The sequence below is a fragment of the Toxorhynchites rutilus genome, chromosome 3 (genome assembly GCF_029784135.1).
Source record: "Toxorhynchites rutilus septentrionalis strain SRP chromosome 3, ASM2978413v1, whole genome shotgun sequence".
Lineage (NCBI taxonomy): Eukaryota > Metazoa > Arthropoda > Insecta > Diptera > Culicidae > Toxorhynchites > Toxorhynchites rutilus.
This window is the reverse complement of record NC_073746.1, coordinates 196495333-196521653: the sequence shown is the minus strand read 5'-3', so window position 1 is coordinate 196521653 and position 26321 is coordinate 196495333. Positions and strand designations below refer to the sequence as shown.

The 26321-nt window shown below is 42.4% G+C and overlaps 1 protein-coding gene across 6 annotated transcripts in view; it reads left to right on the top strand.

Moving 5' to 3' along the window:
• Window positions 1-26321, top strand: part of LOC129779526 (liprin-alpha-1) — a 458998-nt gene that overhangs the window by 97089 nt on the left and 335588 nt on the right. For all 6 annotated transcript variants that reach the window (XR_008743689.1, XM_055787066.1, XM_055787064.1 and 3 more), the window contains exons 5-6: window positions 3160-3234; window positions 5870-5953. Coding sequence is in view for 5 of the 6 variants with exons in the window: in XM_055787066.1 (XP_055643041.1) it covers window positions 3160-3234; window positions 5870-5953 (159 nt within the window). In the remaining variant the exon portion in view is untranslated. The remainder of the gene's footprint in view (window positions 1-3159; window positions 3235-5869; window positions 5954-26321) is intronic.

Here is a 26321-nt window from a genome sequence, read left to right as displayed (position 1 = left end):
CGGTGGAAGAAAGACTTTCCACTGATATCAAAATTTTCTCCTGAAGTTTGGAATGATAACTATCCCGATTAGTTTTTCTCGGATATCTGAATTGTTCGATCAAAGGTCACTAGAATTATAGTTAAACATTATATGTTTATGATCAGATAAAGATTCTTCATTTGACCCATGCCAATTTTTTATCTTATCTCATAGTTAAGAACTAAAGAGCGTTAGATCGAGAGCTTCTTGTCTAATAGAGTTAACAAATTGTGGGTCGTTTCCTCAGTTGCAAATGTTAATATAATTTGACATTAAATATTCAAGCAAAAATTCACCTCTAACATTGATGTCGCTACTCCCCCAGACATTGGCATTGGCGTCACATCCTGTGATGAATTGTTTGTTATTTGATTTACAGTTTTGTATCAGCTCAGAAACTTCAAATGGACTTCAACGTTGTCTCCTGGGAAATAAGCCGAACCTCCAATTGTATTGCCATGATGTCACGGTTGATGAATTCTTTGATCGGTACACACCTAATGTTATCCTGTATAAGAATTGCGTTTGTGTGCTGTCATAGAGAAGCTTACATTTTTGTGTAGAGATTCCTCGAATCTTAGAATTATAGAACCAAGGCTCTTGAATGAATTTTCTGCATAGGACGCTGCTTGCTCCCTTGGCGTGATGAAGGTTCACCTGAATAAACTTTATTCTGTCCAGCATTTTGTTCGTCTCCATTATCCAGCTAGAGGCTGCCGGAAAGCTTGTTAGGATTGTTCATGTGAGTCCCACGAGTTGCGCGGTAAAGAAGGTCAGCGCCATCAGTGACCCGCTTAATGCAGTAAGGGCGGAAAATACTGTGGAGGGCAATCCGGGGCTCCACAGACTCCGTTATAGACAGGGTATTCAATGAAATCCCCTCTGCCATTCATCCCTAGGCACGGGTGGCGTAACACCTTCTTCTTCTTCTTCAATGGCACTAACGTTCCTAGAGGAACTTCGCCGTCTCAACGTAGTATTACTTGCGTCATTTTTATTAGTACTTAGTTGAGATTTCTATGCCAACTAACACGCCTTGAATGCATTCTGAGTGGCAAGCTCTAGGATACGCGTGATCACAGTGCAAGTCGGAGGAAATTTCTTTGACGAAAAATTCCCCCGACCAGAACGGGAATCGAACCCGAACACCCGGCATATTAGTTATGACGCTAACCACTCGACCAAGGGAGCACAACACCTTGGCTTAGGGATTTATCCATTACTTTCTTTCTATAATAATCATAGATAACAGCTATAACAACCATCCTCCTATTTTTGGGGCTTTGGACCCACTGCTCTGGTTCTCAATAATGTCAGGTTCTTTTTCGGCCATGCTACTATAGAGATCCGTCACACGTTCACAGTCAAGTCCGAATGCTTCCTTGTTTTTTTTCCATGAATTAGCTGATTGATGGATTTCTCCGTTTCTGATTTTTTTTTTATCTTTCTGGCTGAATGTGTCCTTAATTTCAACATAATCAACCGCTTTTTTGGCGGAACTAACCACCGATTAAGGATATCTGCACACGAATGTTCATTCACCTAATCTGTCTATACAATCGCAATGTACAGTTTGGACTGTTCCTGTGCATTTTTTGAGCAATCAATCTGCTTCCATTGATATGGATCTTAGCCATAACAGAAATTTCAAATTTTCTCCGTGTATATGGCTTTGACTCTAAATGTAAATATTTCTATGTAAAGACACATATGTTCGCATATTATTAATATAAAGTAGCGCATAATTTTTGTAACTATTTCGCTAAAATAATTATTTAAATGAAGCCTATCTTGTCGATCCATATAAATCCTATGCAGCGATCACTTTTTACCTGCCCAACAGATTACTAATACATATGCACGCTGCAAGCGCCCTATAAGATAGTTTACAATTCTCGCGTAACTTTTGAAAAGGTCCTATGTAACAGATGTAAACAAAACGAGTTAATGGATGCACGCCATTAGTCTTCAATCATTGAATGCATTACAAAAACGATCGTTCACGTATCTATTTTCTTCATCTTTTTATCGTCGATACAAAAAATATCCAATGTACATATTCGGATTTTAAGCACCCGGCTGTTACTTCGGACGCCACTTTCCTCCGATGCCCGAACCGTTCGAAGTAACAAAGCAGTCAAAACAACACGAAGTCGTACTTCGGTCGTTTTGAGTTTTTGTTTCTTACAGTAGTTGTTATCGATTTCAGTTCAATTCAACGGGTGATAACAATAATAATCTGTCTTTAGAACGAAATGCTGATTTTTGGATTGTTGTTTAGTAGTTAGTTTCAAATTCTCATCGTGCAACGTAATATGTCCAATGTGCAAACGCGGGCAGTCAAAACGTCCAATGTAACATTTTTCGCTTCTTGGCTTCAACTTTAAACTCAAATCACAGAACAACAGCTACGATCGGTTTTGGAGAGCTATTCTTGATCGCTAGTGGTGAGAGGAGCGATAAAGATCGATAACTTTTAAGACAATTCGCGGAATAATGCTCGGGTCTTCAACTTCGTTTTTCTCGAGTTGACGAAAATGTTACATTGGACCTTTTCAAAAGTTACGCGAGAATTGATTGTTTGCTGGTTAGTCAAGGAGTATTTGTAGTGATGTCTAAATTTTTCATTTATTCGATTATCGATTAATCGTTGGGACATTTTTCAATATTCGATTCATTCGAATAATTCTCTTTCAATATTCGATTAATCGAACGAATATTTATTTCTCGAAATAATCACGTATCACGTTGTCATTCTGGTCGCGTGATGATAGATGTTGAATAAAAAAAAATATATATAGCCTAATTCTAAGCCTAAAAATGCATTAACCTTGAGAAAGATTCTTTCTTTCATTAATCGCGATTACAGTGACTATTATTCTATGTATTCATATTTTTATTTCAAATTATTCGATACAAAATTATTCGATTATAAATTCAGATATTCGACTAATTGAATTAATCGAGCGATTAACCGACGTCTCTAAGTATTTGCTCTGATGACAACAAGTGTATCAATGAATGCTATTCCATTCCGACTTGAAACTTATTTACTTTGAAATGGTGCCCAATTGTTAATTGTTAATTGTTCGATTATATAACATAGAATGATTGCAATAAATTATTGATTTTTTCCAGATTCAACAACACAAATCCGGAGTCGTCCTGTCAAGCCAATCAGATACATCAAAAGAAAATGGAGAAATTTGCAAGGTAAAACATACAATGACAAGGTAACACAAGTTGAATCTTTCCGTAGAACAAAAGGATATATTAGTGCGCTGCAGAAGTTTTTACCAGATTACTCCACAGTAGTTTGCCCACACCCCACAATGTTACGGCAGGGCCCTGACACACTTGACCGTTATCTCCTTAGCGAGTCGTGAGATGTAAATGAATGAAACTGTAAAACAAAACAAAAGAAGAATGGAAGAAGGGAGCGCAAAACGTTAATCGTTCTAGTTGAAAAATTGAAGACACGTCAGATGCCCTTTCAGCTACTACCATCACCTCAGGTATCTTTGATTCCGCTGAGTATGATTTGGTGGCAACCTGTTATCACAGAACCACACGTTCTGATTGAATAACTCGACGCGAATCAGCTACTGCCAACACTTTATGTAGCTTTACATAAATTAGTGAAGGGATATTATTTCAATTACTGAACCACGTGTTTTGATTGAATCACTTTTGACAGGTGCCCAATCAGGAACCGTTGGTAATGATGGTGGCTTCAGAAGTTGCAAAGGTGTGTTCGGCTGTTTGACCTGGGCCTACGGTTCGACAATTCCCATATCTAACACTACTTGAAGTTCTGCTAGTGACCTTGCCCTTAGAGCCTCAATTGCCATCACCATTGCCGACGATTCCAGTGGTTCAGACAACAAGAGAATGCGTCTCCATTTTGGAGTGTAAGGTGGAATAAACGATGACTGATTTGCCATCAGCGGTTCAATCGCCCTCTAGCGACAGTGTATCTTTTAATTCCTTGTCATGGATATTTTGGAATAGTTGTCACCCAAACGATTTTACAGATCTTGGCGCTAATTTGACTCCAACGCGCAGCCTGAGGGCATTCGTATACTAGCACATAGGATTTGACAGCGTCAAACATGTCCGGGTCGCAAATGCAATTTGCGACCACTGTCACTCGCGAGAACTGCCAAACTCTCAAGCTGGTGTAAAACAAGGCACTTAACATACTACCAGGTGGGTCAAAACGTGAAGTGGTTTTCTGCAGCCATTTAAAAAATACACAAAAGTAAATTAAGACGATTGAGCACAATTTGTGGAATATACTGATACTTTATGAAATACTCATTGCTATATTCATTATATTCATTACGTTTTACGCTGCAAGCGTTTCATTTATTGTCTTTGCGTTGAAGGCACCATAATGATTTGCGCCATTTGGAAAACGAAATTAAGGACGAAATTAACACACTTCTAGAACAAAAAATAATGAATGAAAATTTACTTTTCTGTATTCAATATGTATTCTATGTAATAGAGTAATACGTTTCCTCGAAAATTGTGAAATAATATGAAACTGAAATTGTGTTTGATGCTGATTTTATATTATAATGGTGAGTTTTTGTGATTATTGTGTTGTAAAATATTTGGAAATATACAACCAAATGGCTAAGTAAGCGTCAGGACTACGTGTTTTAAGTAATCGAATAACTTAAAAATCTACATACTATTTATAAGATTTCAAAACTACCTTCTTTAAATTTTCACGAATTTCAGTTTGGTTTTTTTCAAGCAATCTTGGGAGAAGTGCATGGAGCAAATTGCTGCCGTTCCGAAATTAATGGCCATGTCAATTATGCGTTTGTCATTAGCTGCAATAGCTCGCACCCATTGCAGTCGTCTGTTCGTATCTTTCGGAAACCGATGCCGCGAATAGGAACGATGATCCGTCATACACCGAAAACTATTTGGGCACGACGGCACTAGACACTTCATGATTAAATCGCAAAATTCAACTCAAAATTCAAAAATTTAACACGTCCGTTGTTTTTTTTAGCTTGTTTTCACTTTTCATCCAAGGCGTATACTTCTAAGCATCTCAATATGGTGGTGGGTCAACATTTCACAACCATACTGTAGCCATTTTTAAAATATACGAATTACCTGTAAACAAAACATAATACACTTGTGCACGGTTTGTGAACTCTATTCAATAGAACGTTTTATTCGGCAAACGCTTCATTTTTTCCGCACGCAAAACGCAAATTTTCGAATAAAGCATGAGCAGCAGCTAAATACAACTGAAATTATTGAAATAATGCAGAATTCATTCAAACCCTTTTATTTCACTTAAATTCTTTCAATTTCTTAAGTTGGTTTACATTATAATATAATACTACATTTCAAGTGATCAACCTAGGGTTCTACGTTTTATATTATCATTCAGACCCTTGTGATCATCATGATCATTACATTTCACATAAATTTTTTTTTCAAAAAACAATTCTTTTTTTAGTTAGCGAATGGGCGCACCTTGTTCCATAGATTTGCCTTGAGTTCGCCGAGTAATTTGATAGGTTTGGCAATGACAGCTAAATTTGTAGCACATCTTGACTCGCGGATCATATCCCCTTGCCCGGGGCTTGCCAACGCGTGATACGGATTCGGAACAAACCACGAACCTTTTGCAACGCACTGATACAGCGGGCGCGCGAACAAACCACGTCTTGGTGCTCTAAACCATCAGCGAGGAATAAGATGAAATACATTTATGGTTTCTTGTTCTACACACCTACTCGTTCCTGTACACATAACATACGCTACACATAAACACAAGCTAATTGTATTTTTACAACTTATGTTTATTCAATTCCAGGAAGGACTTCCAAACGGAGAATCATCTGAGCAAATTGATTACATCGCAAGGAGCCACGAGTTGCAGACAATTATTGAGAAACAGGTAGGCTTATCTGACATACATATGCGTAATTTCGAGACTATTATTTTCCCAATGCAAATAAACACGAACATAATTTTACTTCCCTATGCATGATTAGACTGAATGTGATGATTTGATGGAGAATATTTTTGAGCTTTTTTAACACTTTCGTCGCCCAGAGCGATTCGGCCGAGTTTCTTGCGGGGCTCAAATTCAACTGTCGGTACGATAGAGAAATAAGCGGGAATCGATAATAAATTTGGGTTCGATTCAGGACTACTTTCCTGTTGAATCCGAATGGAAGAAGCAAGTAGAAGCAAGTTGCACGTTTTTGACGTTGAATTACGTCTTTCATTAATGGTGCAAAATCTGAAAACAGGTCACGTTTTTATGAAATAATGTTAACATTAATAACCGAGAACGCCGAGAACGGATTTTGACGATTTACATACCAAACGAATCGGAAATTCCCTAAGATTTGTTTGTTTTGCTATACATTACAATCCCAAGGTGTGAAAACGGTTTGAATTGATGAAAACTAGAAGCATTTCCATTTTCCCATGCATTTGTCAATTCTGAGCTTCCCTACCCATGCCGGTAATAACGAGCAACTCATCGGGGACCAACGAAGGGGAATGATTTAAAGACTCCCCGAACAAAGAAGAGAAGAAGAAGAGGATGAACGAAGGAGAATATTTGCCTAGAGCATAAATATCGGATCTCGCTGAGATAAACTTTCAGTATCGTTCAAGATACAAAGCAATGAACATCGCTTGTTCTTCCTTTCATTGCGTCATCACATGTCTTTGTTTCGGATTGAGCTGTGGATGCGACCGAATTACTCGCTGATGTCTCTGGCATTGCAATCATGACATCGAACTGACGCCATTCCATTAAGGTTCTGAACAACATAATTGTGTGAGGAATCATCAAACTAGGCTATCATCGGCTCACCAAGAAAATAATTGTTCAGGAATGTTGTGTGTGATTTGGTTTCGCATGACAGCAACAAAACTATCTCCACCGCACATATGTTTTTTTCATTCTCAGACTGTTCATCGGGCGGCGAAAATGTAAATCTGAAAGCGAGCGAAGCAGTGACGACGAAATAGTGCGGAGCGTTAGAAGAAAAGTTTCGAGTATTATCTCATCGAATTCCGATTCGGATATTCTGGAACTACGTACTCCCGTGACCGAGTGGTTAGCGTCATAACTAACATGCGATTCCCGTTCTGGTCGGGGGAATTTTTCGTCAAAGAAATTTCCTCCGACTTGCACTGTGATCACGCGTATTCTAGAGCTTGCCACACAGAATGCATTCAAGGCGTGTTATTTGGCATAGAAATCTCAACTAAGTACTAATAAAAATGACGCAAGTAATAATACTACGTTGAGACGGCGAAGTTCCTCTAGGAACGTAAGTGCCATTAAAGAAGAAGAAGAAGAAGATATTCTGAAACTATACGCAAGTGAAGACCTGGACGATATGTTAGAAGAACTTACAATAGACGAAATAGAGATATAAAAGTTTTTAATATTGTTTTTGAGAACTTTTTTTTAACAGTACATTCAAAATGTGATTTTTCTCAAACGGTTTATTGATTTTCCAATAACTTTGTCAAACATTATATTTTAATCAGACATCTGGTTTATGAGTAACAATTTTCCGAATGAAAGATCAATCATTTTAATTACGCCCTTTAAAAAATCAGTCGTAATTTAAATTGATCATATAATAATGAAATTCGTAATTTATGTAGTTTTGTACCAAGCTTCAAAAAATCGTCGGGTCGGGTCAGCAGCTTTGGGGAGAAATTGCTCTGAACGAGAGTTGTATGAAAAGGTAATTGTCCATTTTGAATTTCGATTTTTCATGAACTAATGTGTTCTACTAGTCTAGCCTTTTTCATTCGATATCCATATTGAAAAGGTTTTGAAAAAAAACATATCGCCATTTTGCATTTGCATTTTCACAAATAACTGTGTTCTACTAGTCAACCCCTTTCGTATGATACCCATATTGATGAGTTAATAAAGAATGTTGCCATTTTGGATTTGCATTTTTCATAAATAACTGTGTTGTACTAGTCAAGCCCTTTCATTTGATACCCACATTGATGGGGTTTTGATAAATATGTAGGCCGCCACTCTGTATGGCGGCTGCTACAAAGAAGCCGTCATCTTGGATTTTTAAGATCATGGAATAAGCAGTATTATAACTACAGCAGAGATAAAAACGTGTTCCAAATTTCAGATCAATCGGTCAACAGGATAGGGGGAAAATTTCTATTGATATAGGATAAAGGGGGTCTTCGTAGCCTAATTGGTTGCGTGTCCGCTACTAAGCGAACGATCATGAGCTAATAACTCAGGGCCCCTCAACTGACCATCTTTGTGTGTTATTCTAGCTACTACGTCCACGCAACAATCATCATGTGTCGGTAATCCCAGTCCCTTACCGCTCACATTACGATCTGCTGCATCGGTAATTGGTGCTAATTCTAACACAGCAATGGAAGCCTCATATCAGCAGTCCCGTTGTGAACAGTCCAACTGTGAACATTCGAACAATAGGAATCTTCTAACGCCGAAAAAGGCGGCATGTGTTGTGTATCGATAGAAATGGAATACTCGGCATGTGTTGTGTATCGATAGAATTGGAATATTCTTAGGTCTAAACAGCTACTGTGTTATACATAAAAAAAAACAAATGTTTATCGATGGATAGGAATCTTAAGCCTAAATAATATACAACAATAGTTATCTTAACATAAAAATTGCTAAATGAGCCTAATAAACGGATGGGATAAAAAATGGGTGGGTTATATCTATGATATAACCGCAAGGTTGACGTGGGACTATCTTAGCTTAGTAACCATTTGTATGTATTGATTGCAGTTTGCATGTATTTGCAATGGCGATTTCCCCAGACAACTTGGTTTAGAAGTCGTTATAGGTAATCAGATTTCAGTCGGAACAAAAATACTCCCGACCTGCATGAATTTGCAATCCCAATTTCCCTGGACACCTTGTTTCTGAAGCCTGTGTTGGGGATACATATTTTAGTCGGAACAAATTGCCCTCGACTTGCATGTATTAGCAATGCAAATTTTCCCTCGCTCCATGGATTTGAAGTCTGTGGTAGGGAAACACATTTCAGTCGGAACAAAAATGCCCCCGAATTGCATGTATTTGCAATGCTATCTTTCCCACGCTCCTTGGACTTGAAGTCTGCGTTAGGGAAACGCATTTCGGTGGGAACAAAAGCTGCCCCTACTTTCATGTATTTTCAATTCCGATTTCCCCAACGCTGCTTGGTTTTGAAGTCTGTGTTGGGGAAACCGTAAATCGGGCCAATCAAAACGAGGCAGTTAGGGCGTTTAGATAACGCTTAACATTTTACAGTTATTCAATTATTTATCTAATGAAAAATGACATTTTATTAATTGCGATAGATGCGTAGAAATATTCCCTATCAATTGATGCAAACATCTTTCCGATACAGTAGAAAATGTTCGAGTTATAAGCATTCGAAATCTTGCATTTTTTCCTGCATGTTCAGTGTTTATGTTTTCATTTTACCCCCCATATATTCCGGTTAGACGTAGTCCCACGTCAAAAAAAAATAGGATAAAAATCTTTGTGAACTCACCTTTGTGTCGTTCAAAGTCGGCATTGGTTTACATCTAAAGGATTTGGCCCTTCAACGTTCGACGTGGCAGAAGGGAATAGTCTTTCGCGAATTCGATTCAACATCACGAAACAACTTTCGCACCTCAACCGCATCAATCAGCCCATCGCAGTGACGTCACTCTGCAAAACACACGGGTATCCGAGCGCATCCGAATCTGTAATTCGATCACAGCTGATCACCGCACATAATCACGTTCGAAGTTTACTGACTATTTACTATCAAAACGTTAGAGGACCAAAACAAATGATCTTTTTCTTGCTCTCGCTACGTGTGATTATGACGTTATAGTTTTTACCGAAACCCGGCTGAAGAAAGATATACTCGACTCGGAGCTAACCAACAGCTATACACTTTATCGTTGTGATCGAAATGATGCTAATAGCCGATATCGTCGAGGTGGTGGTGTACTGATTGGTGTTAAAACCGATCTTAAGAGCTCGTCCGTTTTTCTCATTGGTGACGGCGCGCTAGAGCAAACAGCTGTTTGCATTGTATTGAGGGATCTACATTTTTTCGTCGCCACCGTCTACTTACCGTCGAATTCTCACACTTCATTTTACGAGATGCACTCAGCTTGTATGCAACAAATTGTTTCGATGGCTAAGAACCGTGACAAAATGATAGTGGTAGGTGATTACAATCTGCCAAATTTATGCTGGGAATATGACGAGGACATGAACTCATTCTTGCCAATAAATGCGTCTACCGAACCGAAGTTAGCTTTAGTCGAATCTATGTTGGTTACCGGACTACAGCAGAAAATTCATTCATTAATGACAATGGCAGGCTACTCGATCTGGTTTTGACGTAGGACTACGTCTTTCATTTCTATACCGGGGTGTAAAATCAAAGTTTCGAAAACGAAAGCGTTACGCCGAAGACCGAGATTTTGAGTGTTAATAGCTCCTAAACAACTGAACGAAATGGTATGTTAAACACTTCATTCGAAAGATAAAATGTCTACGCGTTCTATACTTGTTACTTTCTGATCCAAAAACTTGTTTCAATAGTCTTAAATTTGCTTTCAAAATAGGCTATTGAAATCACCAATCGGTATATAAGCGAGCGCCGCTCGGAAATCCACTCAGTTCTAATTGAACAGCGATTGGAGCATGTTGTCGCTGTTGTGGTGAAGCTCTTCATTTATCATGAAAGCGCGGATGAACGGTGTCACCAAGAGCCTGTTTGTGCACCTTAGGCCAGAAGGGAATCCATCAGGAGGAGAGTGATGCTACAAACGGTTCCCCGGGAAGATCTCGAAGCAGCCGCTACACACACACACATACACGCACGGAATTCTTTCCGTTTGGATGCCATTCAGCATCGAGAAAGATCCGGAAAATAATCTGCCAGTTCCTCTAGGAATTTAGAAATACATTCATGTGAAAGAGTTTATTTGAATGTTTTCTATCCATGTAACACTGTGACCAAATATGTTTCAATCAAGTGCTATTAACATATGGTTATCATTCTTCGGCATAAGCTTCGAGTAACCGGTCATGTGCTGTGAGCGTCTCCGTTAAAGCATTGTTTTCGGTTACCGTTGGCTGTTATTTTTTTTTTTTTATCGCCCGGGTGTGCTTTTTTCGCGCGTTTTCGAACTGTTCGAGATATCGTAAAACGCAGTGTGAACTCGGAATTAGTGAGAAAAGCAGAATCATCAAAGCCTGGCAAGGCCAGCCGGCTTTCAGTTTTCGCCGATTTGTCGCCATCGCAATCGAAGTCGGACATCGGTGCTCAGTTGCACGCACACAATACCAGCGCGATTCGCTGTTCACTTACAGCAGTGTGAAGGAGAGCATCACTTCTTAGTGGTGTGTGATAGTGCCGAGCGCTCAAGCGCTCCGATTGAGAAGCAAGCAGCGGTTGCCAGTTCATCAGCACTGGGTGCATTGTGGTGAATAGAAATAAATAAGATATAAGATTTTTTTGGCAGACTTATCTCACTTCTTAACTAGGCGAACCTAGCCAGAATTTTCACCTGCCCCCGGGCTTCTGAATGCCAAAGGGGGACTAGGCTCTGCGGAATGCACGTATCTGCATGCTCGTGCTGTTTCAGTCCTGACCGAGAAATTGTCGGACAATCGCGCAGGTGCTAAGGATGACCGACTTTTGGATGCCGGCCAATTCCTTCTCTATATTCAACACCTTTAGCGCTTCCAGAAGTGTCTTCGGGACAATTCCAGTTCCAGAGAGAACGACTGGAACAATTCTTGGGACCTCCCTTAGCCCCCACAGTTCCTTGAGCTCCACGGCCAATGGTCGGTACTTGCAGATTTTGCGACCGTGGGTCTCCTCCAGTTTCTGGTTCAGTGGAATAGCGACATCGATGATGGTGACTTTGCGGTCGCTCTTGTCGTAAACCATTATATCTGGCCGGTTGTGGTGGATCGAGAGGTCGGTCAGAACAGTGCGATCCCAGTACAGCTTGAAACGGTCATTTTCCAGGACAGGTGCAGGCAGGTACCGGTAGTTTGGTACGTTGTCTTCCAGTAGAGCACATTGGAGCGCCAGTTGTCGATGAACAATACGGGCCACGTTGTTGTGGCGCTCGGTGTAGGCTGCGTTGGCCAAAACGGGACAGCCTCCCATAATGTGCTCTATGTTTTCACCTGGTTGATGGCACATCCGGCAAATGTCATCAACGTCTTGATGCCAGACGTACCGCCTGCAGTTTCTCGTCGGCATTATCCTGTCCTGGATGGCTATCATGTCGGCTTCTACTACTGAAGAGAGTTCACCACGCGTTAGCCACAGATTAGATGCGGCCTTGTCGACGTGTGGCCGATCCAGTTGATGGGGGTGGGCACCATGCACTGCCTTCTGCTTCCAAGCTGCAATCTTCTCCTCCACTGTCTGCAGATTGCAGTTGAGTTGGTACTCCGCTTGCGCCAAGTGCAGAGCGCTGTATCCTCTGTCGGCGGCGCAGACAGCCCGGTATAGCGCGTTTTGGTTGGCGCGTTCTGCGAAGTACTCGCGCAGTTGTCGTACCTGGGCAACACACAGTGCAGATATGTCGACTATTCCAAGTCCCCCTTCTTTGCGTGGCAGTGAAACTCTCTCCAGTGCCGATTGAGGATGGTGCATTCCGGCCTCTTTAAATGCTTTCCTCATCCTCCTCTCAAGGTCCTCTAGGTCAGTTTTGCTCCATTTGACTACACCAAAACTGAAGGTCAGCAGGGGAACCGCGAATGTGTTGATCGCGCGTACCTTGTTCCCCGCGTTGAGGAAAGTCCTCAGGACACAGTTCACTCGACTCAAGAACTTGTCTCGCAGCTCCGTCTTGATGTCGGAGTGGCGAATCCCGGTGAGCTGTCGGAATCCAAGATATTTATAGGATTCGCCACGAACCATGTCTCTTATGAACTCGCCGTCATAGACCTCGTAACCTCCGGATTCGGTAAGCTGCCCTTTCAGCAGATGGACACAGCGGCACTTGTCGAGGCCGAACTCCATGCAGATGTCCCTGCTTATGTCTTCGACAACCCGGATAGCTACACCTAGACGCTGACGTGAATCAGCGTAGACCTTGAGATCATCCATGTAGAAGGTATGGGTCACTTCTTCGTGGGCGCCGTCGCCATACCTTATTTTATAGCCATGACCGTTTCTATTGAGCGTCCTACTGAGGGGGTTCAGTGCCAGACAAAACCAAAGCGGGCTGAAAGAGTCGCCTTGGAATATCCCCCTCTTTATCTGCAGCGTTCTAGACTGCAACACATTTTCCCCATCACTGAGGTGCAGAGACGTACTCCACTGCCTCATCGCATGCTGCAGGAACCTAACGACGACGGGATCAATTTTGTAGAGCTCCAATACCCGGACGAGAAACGAGTGAGGTATGGAGTCATAAGCCTTCCTGTAATCGATATAGGCCATGCTTAGGTTCCGCTGGTTATAAACCGCCTGGCCGACTATGGCTGCGTAGATGATGGCCTGGTCTTTGCAGCCATGCGTATTTTTCCTGCATCCTTTCTGCTCTTCTGCGATGATGTGATGCTGTTCGCAGTGAGCAGAAACTTTGGCGGTAATTATGCTGCTCAGTATTTTGTACAGACTCGATAGGCACGTTATCGGTCTGTACTTTGATGGGTTCAATGTGTTGCTGTCTTTCGGGAGGAGGAAGGTGACGCCACGGGTGGCGAATTCAGGAAGGTTGTGTGGGTCACGTAGCACCTTGTTGAAGCACTCAGCTATCTTTGGATGTGCGACGGTCAGCTTCTTGTGCCAGAAGTTCTGAACACCATCGGGGCCCGGTGCTGCCCAGTTCCTCAGGTACCGCGAGGCTTCGCGGACATCGTTCTCTCCGACGATGATAGCTGGCATCTCTCCAATTTCACCACAACTCTCCTCCTCCCGTCTTAACCACATTTGCCCGTCGCGATGTTCTACTGGGGTCTCCCAAATACCAGCCCAGAAGTTCGTCACATCGCTAATATCTGGCAAACCTTCGCGGTAGTCGGGCTTCTCGTCGCTAATGTGGTCGTAGAACGCTTTCTCGTTATCTCTGAACATCCGATTTTGTTCCTGGCGCTTTGCAGAGTCAGAGTAACGTTTCAGCCGTTTTGTAAGGACGCTCAATTGCTGTACCAGTGTGTCGAGTTTTTCCGTCAGCTGGTGAGCTCCCAGCTGGCGAAGTTCAGTAGGCCGCACGATCACAGCAACTTGGCGACATAATTTCGCCGATCTGCTGCCTCTTTTGTACGCCATCAGTCTTCCAATTGCGGCGCGCTTGTTTAGGATCCGTTGCTCCAATCTCCTTCGCCATGGAGGCTCACGCCTTTCACGGAGATGTTGGAGCAGTCCGCCTCTTGGCCTAATACGGTATCCTAAACTTTTGGCGGTCGCCACAGCAGCACAGTAAACTTTCAGTTGCAGCTCCTCCATGTTCTCAGCATCAACCAAGTGCAGCGGAAGAACGTGCTCGTTCATGAGCTTTACTGCACTTGTCAGCCTGCGGGAATGCTGCAACTTCGGGATCCTGGGGCGCGACAATGGGTCTGTGTCGCGGAACTGTGAGATCGCCTCGTCGTAGTGGAAGACCAGATCGCGTAGTAGTTGTTGATCTGGCTGTGGGTCTTCCGGCTCAGGGGGTTGTAGTACTGTGGCCTCCACTGGTGCTGATTCGCGTGCCCCACTCGCGAATGAATTGCTCAGCCGTACTGAACTTCGTCTCGACACATCGCTTGCTCTGTTATTCCTGGAGCTTATTTCTCTCTGCACCTGCTGCTTGATCTCGTCGATTTGCGTTTGGGAGAGCATGTTGTTGCGTACTATCGCTCTACGCCTCGCGTTCATCGCGTTCTGATCAAGCCTCCCGACGAACTCTGGATACGCTTCCTCGAACATTGTTAGTATTCGAGGGCGACCGCTCATGTCCGTCTCCAAAGCAGTGCGGATGTAATAGGCGCGGATCACGAATTCATTCATTTCGTGTGTCCACATGATCCGGCGCCTAGTGGTACCCACAAGTGTGGACGACTGTCGTCTGGCAGTCGCAACACGTCTCGTAGGCGCAGCGTTTCTTGGGTGATGTCGATGGCTGCTGTTTCCGTGTGGCGGTAGCTCTTCGGGTTGAACCCGGCTGGTGGCCCGCTCTTGCACATCGCCCTCCAGCCGCTGGCCGCTCGCTCTTACGCCCGTTCCAGGACCAGCTCCAGTTCGGGGACCCTCCTCGGGTGATCGCATTCTAATTACTCTTCGTGAACGTAGCTCCATTTTCTGGGTGTATCTCCTTTGCCCGGGAGACAGCGGGTTGGCAAGGCCTCCATGACCCGGGAGGCCTTCCCCGGGAGAGATATAGCGCTCTGACTCGCTCGCACCCCCTCACTTAGCCACTTTCGACACCCGTTCTCGGAGCCAAGACCAGGTGTGTGTTTCCAGTTCACGCCCGATCTAAAAATGTCGTCATATGATCTTCGTGGAGGCGTGAGATAGGAACATTTGAGACCAACAGGCAGGCTCCTACCCTATGTTGATCCCCATTTGAGAACCAAGATTTTATTTTTTTTATTTTTTTTTTATTTTTAATTATTATTATTATTAAAACAAAATATTAGATTAGAGGTACCAATTACGGAATGGCAGAAGGAGGGGGAGGATCTCCAGATATGGAGATCTCTGATGATGACTCCCCTCTGGTTGAAAAAACAAATAAAGGAACAGCGAAGACACTTAAACGCGTTCCTACATCAGAGGATGTTTCGTCCGGGGACGAGTCTGCTAACTCTAGCAAGCCCCCCTCTAAAAAACCTGCAAATATCTCCTCTCCAACCCCCCTCGCTCCTACCCCAGCTCAGATTTCGCCTCCCCATCCTGTTGTCCCCGATCCCCTCCAATCCTCGTCATCTCCTTCTCCTCCTGTTGTCTTCTCTCCACGTGTCAAGGTCTATCCTGAAGATGCACCTGGAACTGGTCCGTGGGTTGTTTTCTTCAGGCCTAAGCCAAACAGAAAAGCACTTAATGTTATTCAGATCATGAAAGATCTGGCAAGATACTCCTCCGTGACAGAAATTACGAAGGTTAGACCGACCAAACTGCGTGTTGTCGTGGCTGATCGGAAAGACGCAAACGGTATTGTCGTCGACCAGAGGTTTACCCTGGAATATCGTGTCTACGTGCCTTCCCATGACGTAGAAATCTCGGGGGTGATAACCGAAACGGGTCTGACGTGCAAATCAATTATGGAAGGAGATGGCAGATTTAAAAAGCTGCCTTTGATTAAGGTTAAAATCTTAGAATGCCGACAACTCGGCAAAGTCTCCCAGGAAGGGAAAGAATCGAAATTTACGCCGTCCGACTCGTTTAGAGTCACTTTTGCTGGCTCCGCCCTCCCTGACTACGTTATGGTGGACAAATTGAGGCTACCGCTGCGACTCTTCGTGCCAAAGCCCATGACTTGCCTGAAATGCAAGTCAGTTGGTCACACAGCAGCTTACTGCGCCAACAAGGAGCGCTGTGCCACTTGCGGAGAGCAACATGTGGACAAATCCTGCAATGCGATTGAGCAAAAGTGTCCATATTGCGGAGGAAATCCGCACGTGCTCTCGGCTTGTGAAACTTACAAGAGTCGCTGGGAGAAGCAGAAGCGCTCTTTAAAGGAACGCTCGAAGCGCACTTTTGCGGAAATTTTGAAGGGCGCTTCTCCATTGGCCCAACAGCAACAACCTTTAACCGCAAACAATGTCTTCGCTTCGCTGCCAGTTGACGAAATGGAAGCGGATACAGCTAACGAGGGCACACCGTACATCTTCCAAGGGAATCCCCGGCGCAAAAATGTGACCACTCCCAAAGTTCAAGGACAAGCCCCTCCGGTTATACCCTCTGTTAGCATGCCTAAAAAATCGAGTGCAGCGGACAAGCAAAATCAGGTTCCTCCTGGCTTCCGTGGGAATAATTCACCTTCGAACGACCCAGCACTCGAAGGGACATCAAAAACCCCAACTGTCCCTATTTTACCGACCAGTTCAACTTCCCAATCGGGATTTATAAAGTTGACTGACCTTGTGGCTCAAATCTTCACATGCTTTAATGTTTCCGACTCCATCAGAACCATTGTCATATCAATGCTTCCAGTATTAAAGACAATTTTGCAACAATTGATGCAAACATGGCCCCTCCTTGCAATGATTATCTCTCTTGATGTCTAATTCAAATAGAGAGGTCGGAGATATCACTGTTTTACAGTGGAATTGTCGTAGTCTTATCCCTAAATTGGATACATTCAAATTTTTAATTCATAACTTCAATTGTGATGTTTTTGCTCTGTCCGAAACTTGGCTTTCTTCGCGAGATGATCTCTCTTTCCACGATTTTAATATTATACGCTTGGACCGTGATGACAGATACGGAGGGGTGCTATTGGGGATCAATAAGTGCCACTCATTTTTTCGAATTGACCTTCCACCTATTGGAGGGATTGAAGCTGTTGCTTGTCATGCAAACATCAGAGGAAAAGACCTCTGTATTGTCAGCTTGTATTGGCCTCCGAGAGCTGCGGTTAGCCGCAAGCAACTTGTTGACATGTGCTCACTCCTTCCTGAGCCACGATTGATCTTGGGAGACTTCAATTCTCACGGAACTGCCTGGGGGGAACAGTACGACGACAATCGTTCACTGTTGATATATGATCTTTGTAACAGCTTCAATATGACACTTTTGAACACTGGGGAAACAACACGTGTACCTAAACCTCCTGCTAACCCAAGTGCTCTTGACCTCTCGCTTTGCTCGAATTAACTATCGTTAGATTGCAAGTGGAATGTAATCCAGGACCCCAACGGTAGTGATCACTTGCCAATCAAAATTTCCATCACCATTGGGTCGAATTTTTCTGAATCTATAAACATGGCATATGACCTCACAAGACACATTGACTGGAAAAAATATGCGGACGCGATTGCTCTAGCCATCAATTCCAGAGATGGTTTACCTCCATTGGAGGAGTATAACTTCCTTTCTCGTTTGATCTATGACAGCGCGGTTCGCGCTCAAACGAAACCCATCCCAGGCTCCACTATTCGTCGAAGGCCTCCCAATCCATGGTGGGATAGCCAATGTTCCAAGCTTTATCAGGATAAATCGAACGCATTCAAAGCTTTTCGGAAACGTGGAACCCCTGAAAATTTTCAGACGTATTTGGACCTTGAAAATCAATTTAAAAACTTGATCAAAGGGAAAAAACGTGCTTATTGGCGAAATTTCGTGGGAGGTTTGTCACGAGAAACGTCAATGAAAAAATTATGGAAAGTGGCTCGAAACATGAGAAATCGCTCTTCATCCAATGAAAGCGAGGAATATTCACATCGATGGATTTTGAATTTTGCACGGAAGGTTTGTCCTGATTCCGCTCCCGTGCAAAAAATTGTTCGAGATATACCACAAGATAGGTGCGATCTTGATTCCGAGTTTTCGATGGTAGAATTCTCTCTTGCTCTGCTTTCATGTAACAATTCTGCTCCGGGATCGGATAGAATTAAGTTCAACTTGCTGAAAAACCTGCCTGATGTGGCGAAACATCGCTTGTTGAATTTATTCAATCGGTTTCTGGAGAATAATATTGTTCCAGATGATTGGAGACAAGTACGAGTTATAGCTATTCAAAAACCCGGAAAACCCGCGTCCGACTTCAATTCGTACCGCCCAATAGCAATGCTGTCTTGTATACGGAAATTGTTGGAGAAAATGATCTTGTTTCGCCTTGATCGATGGGTTGAAACGAATGGCCTACTCTCAGATACACAATATGGGTTCCGCAGGGGCAAGGGGACGAATGATTGTCTTGCGTTGCTTTCTTCAGAAATTCAAATGGCTTACGCCGGAAAAAAACAAATGGCTTCAGTATTCTTGGACATAAAGGGGGCCTTTGATTCTGTTTCAATAGAGGTTTTGACAGACAAATTACACTCTCGGGGTCTGCCGCCTCTATTGAATAATATGTTATATAACTTGCTTTGTGAGAAGCATTTGAACTTTTCTCACGGAGATTCGGCAGTAAGTCGGGTCTCTTACATGGGCCTCCCCCAGGGCTCATGTTTAAGCCCCCTTTTGTACAACTTCTATGTAAGCGACATCGACAATTGCCTTACACAAAATTGCAGCCTAAGACAACTGGCAGATGATGGAGTGGTCTCTGTCGTAGGATCAACAGAATCCGACCTACAAGAACCCTTACAAGATACTTTGAACAATTTTTCAACCTGGGCCATTGGGCTAGGGATCGAATTCTCCACGGAGAAAACAGAGATGGTGGTTTTTTCTAGGAAGCATAGACCAGCAAAACCAAAGCTTCAACTTTTGGGTAAACCGATCACTCATGCTATGTCATTCAAGTATCTTGGGGTCTGGTTCGACTCCAAATGTACTTGGGGGGCCCATATTAGGTATCTGAGTAAAAAATGCCAACAAAGAATAAATTTTCTCCGTACAATTACCGGCACCTGGTGGGGAGCCCATCCCGAAGATCTTATAATGTTGTATAGAACAACTATTCTCTCAGTGATGGAGTATGGCAGTTTCTGTTTTCAATCAGCTGCCAAAACACACTTAATTAAACTCGAGCGAATTCAGTATCTTTGTCTCCGTATTGCGTTGGGATGTATGCCCTCAACGCATACCATGAGTCTCGAGGTTTTGGCAGGCCTACTCCCACTAAAAGATCGCTTCAATTTATTATCTCTTCGGTTCTTCATCGGGTGTAAGGTCATGAACCTATTGGTGATCGGAAATTTTGAGCGGCTGATCGAGCTAAATTTTCACTCCGGATTCATGAGTTCATATCTTGAATTCATCTCCATGCAGGTTGGTCCTTCTTCGTATATTCCCAACCGTGTTTGTTTTCCTGACTACATCAATTCCTCTGTGCATTTTGATCTGTCCATGAAGCAAGATATCCATGGATATTCAGATTACCAACGATCGAGGATCGCTCCAACGATCTTCGATGAAAAATATAGGGGTATCAATTGTGATAATATGTACTTTACTGATGGGTCCACTATAAATGAGTCCACAGGATTTGGAGTGTTCAACGAATTTTTTAGCACCTCACACAGTCTTCAGAATCCTTGCTCAGTGTATATTGCTGAATTGGCAGCAATTCATTGGGCGCTGGACAGCGTCGCCTCACGACCTGTTGAACACTATTACATTGTAACGGATAGTCTTAGCTCTGTCGAAGCTATCCGTTCAGTGAGGCCGGAAAAGCACTCGCCGTACTTCCTTGAGAGAATACGAAAAATTTTGAGTGCTTTATCCAGACGCTGTTATGTCATTACCTTTGTGTGGGTCCCTTCTCATTGCTCAATTCCGGGTAATGAGAGGGCTGACTCATTAGCAAAGGTAGGTGCGATTGAAGGCGATATTTATCAGCGTCAAATCGCCTTCAATGAATTTTACTCTTTAGTCCGTAAAAATACCATCGCTAACTGGCAACGCAAATGGAACGAAGATGAATTGGGCCGGTGGCTTCACTCGATTATCCCTAAGGTTAGCCTCAAACCATGGTTCAAAAGTCTGGACTTGAGTCGGGACCTTATTCGCACCTTCTCCCGACTCATGTCCAATCACTGTTCGTTAGACGCGCTACTCTTTCGTTTCAATCTGGCCGGCAGCAATATCTGCGTTTGTGGCCGAGGTTACCACGACATCGAACACGTTGTTTGGTCGTGTGAGGTGTATCTTGTTGCCAGATCGAATTTAGAGAACTCCCTTCGGGCTAGAGGAAGGCAGCCCAATGTGCCGGTGAGAGATGTGTTGGCTCGGTTAGACCTTGATTACATGTCCCAAATATATGTTTTCCTTAAATCTATCGATGTTCGCGTGTGATTATCCTTATATCCTTATACCCTCCATTTCTTCCTTTGTGAGTAATTGGTCCGCTTGCTATAAACAGAAGAATGAAATGTAAATTCACAACTGATGTACGAATAGATTTAAGAATTGAGTGTGTGTGATTATCAACATTGTAATAATTTCCTTATACCCCATCCTTTTCCTGAGAAAATGTCACCCTTTTAATCTCGAGTCCACCACGAGTAATCGGTTTCCCACATTACTAACCATAAATTTAAGAAAATTGTTCATATATATAGTTTTAAAAATATATTTAAGATTTCGGCTCCTTTAAACTTATGTAACTGAGCCTGTAAAAATAAACGAATTTATAAAAAAAAAAAAATAAACATATGGTTATCGAGTTAGCATTAACCACTGGTGGGCTTCCAGTATCGAGGAAAATGTGGAAATATCTAATCGTTACTGAAAATAATCTGCCAGTTCCTCTGGGAATTTAAAATTACATTCATATGAAAGAGTTTATTTTAATGTTTTCTATCCATGTAACACTGTGACCAAATACATTAGGTTTTGTGATTTTTCAATCAATCGCAATCAACAGGATAGCTTCTGAAGATTATTCTTCCCCATCAGTAGGATATTTCCGTATCCAATATTGGATGCATAAAACCTTGTGCCTCCAACGTAACGCTCTCGTTTTCGAAGTTCTCCAAATATTCATTCATTCAGAATGAATTCAGATTCAACTTCATACAAATGATCTCTAAATCAACGATAGTCCTACGTCACCCTTGCGGTTATACCATAGATATAACCCACTTCCTGTTTTTACTAGTAGCATAACCAGCGCAGATATTTCGAACCATCATTGCCGCTGTTGAATGTGGATCGACATCACAAACCTATCGTTTTAAGACTCGATGTTGTGCACCAGTTTATAGAACAAAACATTGAACGCTTTGACTTTCATCGGTGTGATCTGACTGCACTCAATAAGAAAATTCAGCAAGTCGATTGGGAGCAATTCCTTCGAATAGGATCAGTGGACGAAGCAGTTGCCGATTTTACGATAAGCTCTTTGGAATCATTCAAACAAGTGTGCCGTTGAGAAAACGTGTGAGAATGACTCACAAAAACCAGCCCTGGTGGAATGTGGAGCTCCGTAATCTTCGAAATCGACTTCGTAAAGCAAGGAAACGGTTTTTCAAATGCAGGGGTGAGCAACGAAAAACAGAAATGCGTGAAGCTGAGGCCCAATACAACTCTCTGAACGCAATATGTTTTCGCGGCTACATTCATGAAGGCGGACCTGAAATCATTCTGGAACTACGTGAACGATCGAAAAACGACGAAAGTTATACCTCAAAACATGCGCTACCGGGGAACCGTTGCCATCAGGACTCAGATTCGCAGGACTCAGCGAATCTGTTTTCGTCCTTTTTTCAAAGTGTGTCAAGTAATAACTCACACCCTTTGACTGAAAGTTACCTGAATAGTATTCCGCAGTTCGATGTGAACGTGTCTCGGATTAATTTTTCAGTACACGAAGTCCTGCTTAAGCTGCAATCCATCGACGGATCAAAAGGACCTGGACTAGATCAATTACCACCGTTTTTCGTCAGTGTGCGAGCATTAGCAAGTAGACGAGTGCTTCTTCAGCGATTACTCGTCTTTGACGTCTTGACAGATCGCATCGATTGTTCAGACATATTAGCGAAACTACGTTTCAACGCACCTCTTCGAGTGACGCGGCAATCAGAGTTTATCCGCCGATCGAATCACCGCACCACCTATGGTATGAACAATCCGTCTGTTGTAGCAAGTTCAACGAAGTGTCTTATATGTTTGACTTTGGTATATCAAAGTATGTGTATATGCTTAGACTTAAGGCGGTTTTATATTATCCAGCACGTAGCGTAAACGGCACGTACCGACACCGGCAGACAAATACATGATGTATTCATATCATCGGGCATAGCAACTTCTCTGTACGGACCGGCAGCGCAGACGGAGCGGAGAAATGCTACTGGTGATTGAACCGATGTCGCACCGAAGAGCGACGAACGCACCCATACCACGAACTTCGACGTTTGATTTGTATGTATGGTGCTACTCGCCCGTGTAGTTCGTGCCCGGCACCGGCAAAATATTCTTTTCGAGAATTCCTTCATGCATTTGTCTGAAACGTGCTGCGTACGTCCGGAGCCGTTCCGCTATATATACGCATACACATTTGAAACACACGCAATAATATTTGTCTTGCATGAAACGTGCCGTGTCGGTTACGCTACGTGCCTGATAATATAATACAGTAATATATAAAAAGCGTACAGATATAATTAATTACCTTTAGTAATTAATTATATCTGTACGCTTTTTTGACGTAGAACTACGTCTTACATTAAGGGTGCCAAATCAGAAAATAGGTCACGTTTTTATGAAATAAAGTTAACGTTAATAACTATTTTTTCCGCAAACGGATTTTGGCGATTTACATACCAAACGAATCGGAAATTCCCTAAGATTTGTTTGATATGCTATACATTACAATCCCATATCCTGTCTATGGTTAAAATTGGAAGCATTTCCATTTCCTCATACATTTGTTCTGTCCATTTGTGTGCTTTCCCGAACAGAGCTGTCAATAACGAGCAACTTATCGACGAGCAACGAAGGGGAAATCGTCATATGAAAATATCTCCAAAGGAAAAGAAGAAGAACGAAGGGGAATATTTACCTGAAGTATAAACAGTGGATCTCGCTGAAGCAAACTTTCATTCTTCGTGAGGAAACCGATTGAACAACATTGTTGCTGGGCGAGCTGGACGGCGAGGGATCAAATGCCTTTCTCAAGGCAATGGGGGTTGAGGAGTAATATAATGGATAATGTTTTCAAGGGCATTTTAGTAATATAATATAATGGATAATGTTTTCAAGGGCTTTTTTTAAGGTTAGAGACGAATGAACTGAAGAAGTTCAAAGTCTCAAGCGAGGAAGGAAGCCAAACTTTCAGTGTCGTTCTGTATTCAAAGCAATGAATATCGCTTGTTCTTCCTTGTTTTGCGTCATCACATGTCTTCGTTTCGGATTGAGTGGTGGACGCGACTAAATTACTTACTCGTTGATGTCTCTGGCATTGCATTCATTGCATCAAACTGACGCCATTGCATTAATGTTATCAGCTACACAATTGTGTGGGGAATCATCAAGCTAGGCTATCGTCAGCTCACCAAAAAAATTAATGTTCTGGAATTTTATCAGTGATTTGGTTTCGCATGATGGTAGGAAAACTCTCTCCACAAAGGATGACAGCTAAGCTAATCTAGACTGGCAATATCAACAGAAAGGGCTTCTGTTGAGAAGAGCACAAAACGGAGATAAGTGTGTATATATTTAGTTGCTTAAATCCATCGATATATGGATATTTGTGTGTGCGTGGGAATACCAAGTTATTCAATTAGTTATATTAAGTTATTAATTTATTTGGGCTCGCGTGTCAGTCGCGAAACTGCTTCCAACTAGGATTGCATTTGCGCGAATCTTGATCATAATGAAGCAGTGCTTTTTTTCGAGGTTGTTGAGATTAACAGATAGAGTTTATTTCGTTTATTTTGTCACCAAGAAAGTAAATGTCGTTCTGAAATTTTGTATGTGATTTGGTTTCGCTTGCCAGTAGAAAAACTTCCTCCACTAAGCATGACAGCTGCGCATATCTCAAGCATGTATTGTTCTGCGAAAACAAAAATGAATCATCAGACAGTTATCGTCAAATGATTCTGCAATAAAAAAGACATTTCAGGGCGACCAAACTGGTAGAATGGTTATTTCAAAATTTTCGTAGCATTATAAAATAATATCCGCAGTTATAGACAAGCGACTTGAATTAAACTATAGCGTAGTTCTACGTCAACAATGCGGTCGTGTCTTGAACACAACCTCCTATAACTTTTTTTCGACGAAGATAAACAAACAAACAATAACCCTACAGATAAACATACTAACATATAGACAATAGGTCATCTATATATATAAAAATGGATTTATGTCTGTCTGTCTGTCTGATTCTTATGGACTCGAAAACTACTGAACCGATCGACATGAAAAATGGTATGTAGGGGTTTTTGGGACCGGGGAAGGTTTTCGTGATAGTTTGAGACCCATTCCCCTTCTTTGAGGGGAGGCTGCCATACAAATGAAACACAAATTTCTGCATTGCTCGAGAACTATTCAAGCAAATAAAACCAAATTAGGCATATGGAGGTTTTAGGGTGCAATAAATGTTTTCATGGTGGTTAGATTGCATTGAGGGCACTAGGCAGATAATCGGATATCCCCGTCCGAGATATCTTAGGTAGTCGTGATCCTGATCTTCTGCTTCATCTATACCTGTTCCTCAGAAAACGCCGATGTCAACGTTTAATGATGTTCCCTCCGTTGTATTCCTGTATCATATCCCTCCTATCCAATCGATAAACTTTTACTTAGTCGCGGCAATACATACACATACTCTTTACAGATACACGGGTCGAAGGTTGTGCAGGCCATTGAACATTCAACAAGAGCCAAAGGTTGTACCGCTCATGAAAACTCTACACGAGCTGAAGATTGTACCATTCTACCCTGGATTCCTCGAGTCAAGAGAGATGCACCACAATTGATATGAGGTACAGACTAGGGGGGCGTCGCTGATCAATGGAAGGAAATAGGTAGTATCCCGTGTCTGCCACACATACATAGTACTGGAGACTGCAACATCCCAATTATGAGAATCTTTGTAATACTAACCACGAGCCAACCGCGAGTAATCCGTTACATATAACTAACATAGTTGTAAGACAAAAATTGTCAAAATATTGGACTCCCGGCCCCTTCTGGCTATCGCCACATGTGCCTTAATAAAATATATATTTTGGAAAACAAATATGGAGGTTTTAGGGTGCAATAAATGTTTCTATAGTAGTTAGACACTCCTCCCCCCTCTGTAAAGGCGGGCTGCCATACAAATAAAACACAAATTTCTGCATTACTCGAAAACTAATCATGTAAATGGAGCCAAATTTGGCATACGAAGGTTTTAGGGGACACGAAACGTTTCTATGGTGAATAGACACTCCTCCCCTCTCTCTGAGGGCAGGTGGGGGACTGCCATACAGATGAACCATACATTTCTGCATAATTCAAGGACTAATTAAGCAAACGGAACCAAATTTGGCATGTGAAGGTTCACGGGGCAAGAAACATCTGTAAGGTGGTTCAACACTCCTCCCAACTTTCTAAGAAGGGGGGGGGTCTGCCGTAGAAATGAAACACAAATTTCTGCATAACTCGAGAATTAATCAAGAAAATGGAGCCAAATTTGGCATGTGAAGGTATTAGGGGGCACGAAACGTTTCTATGATG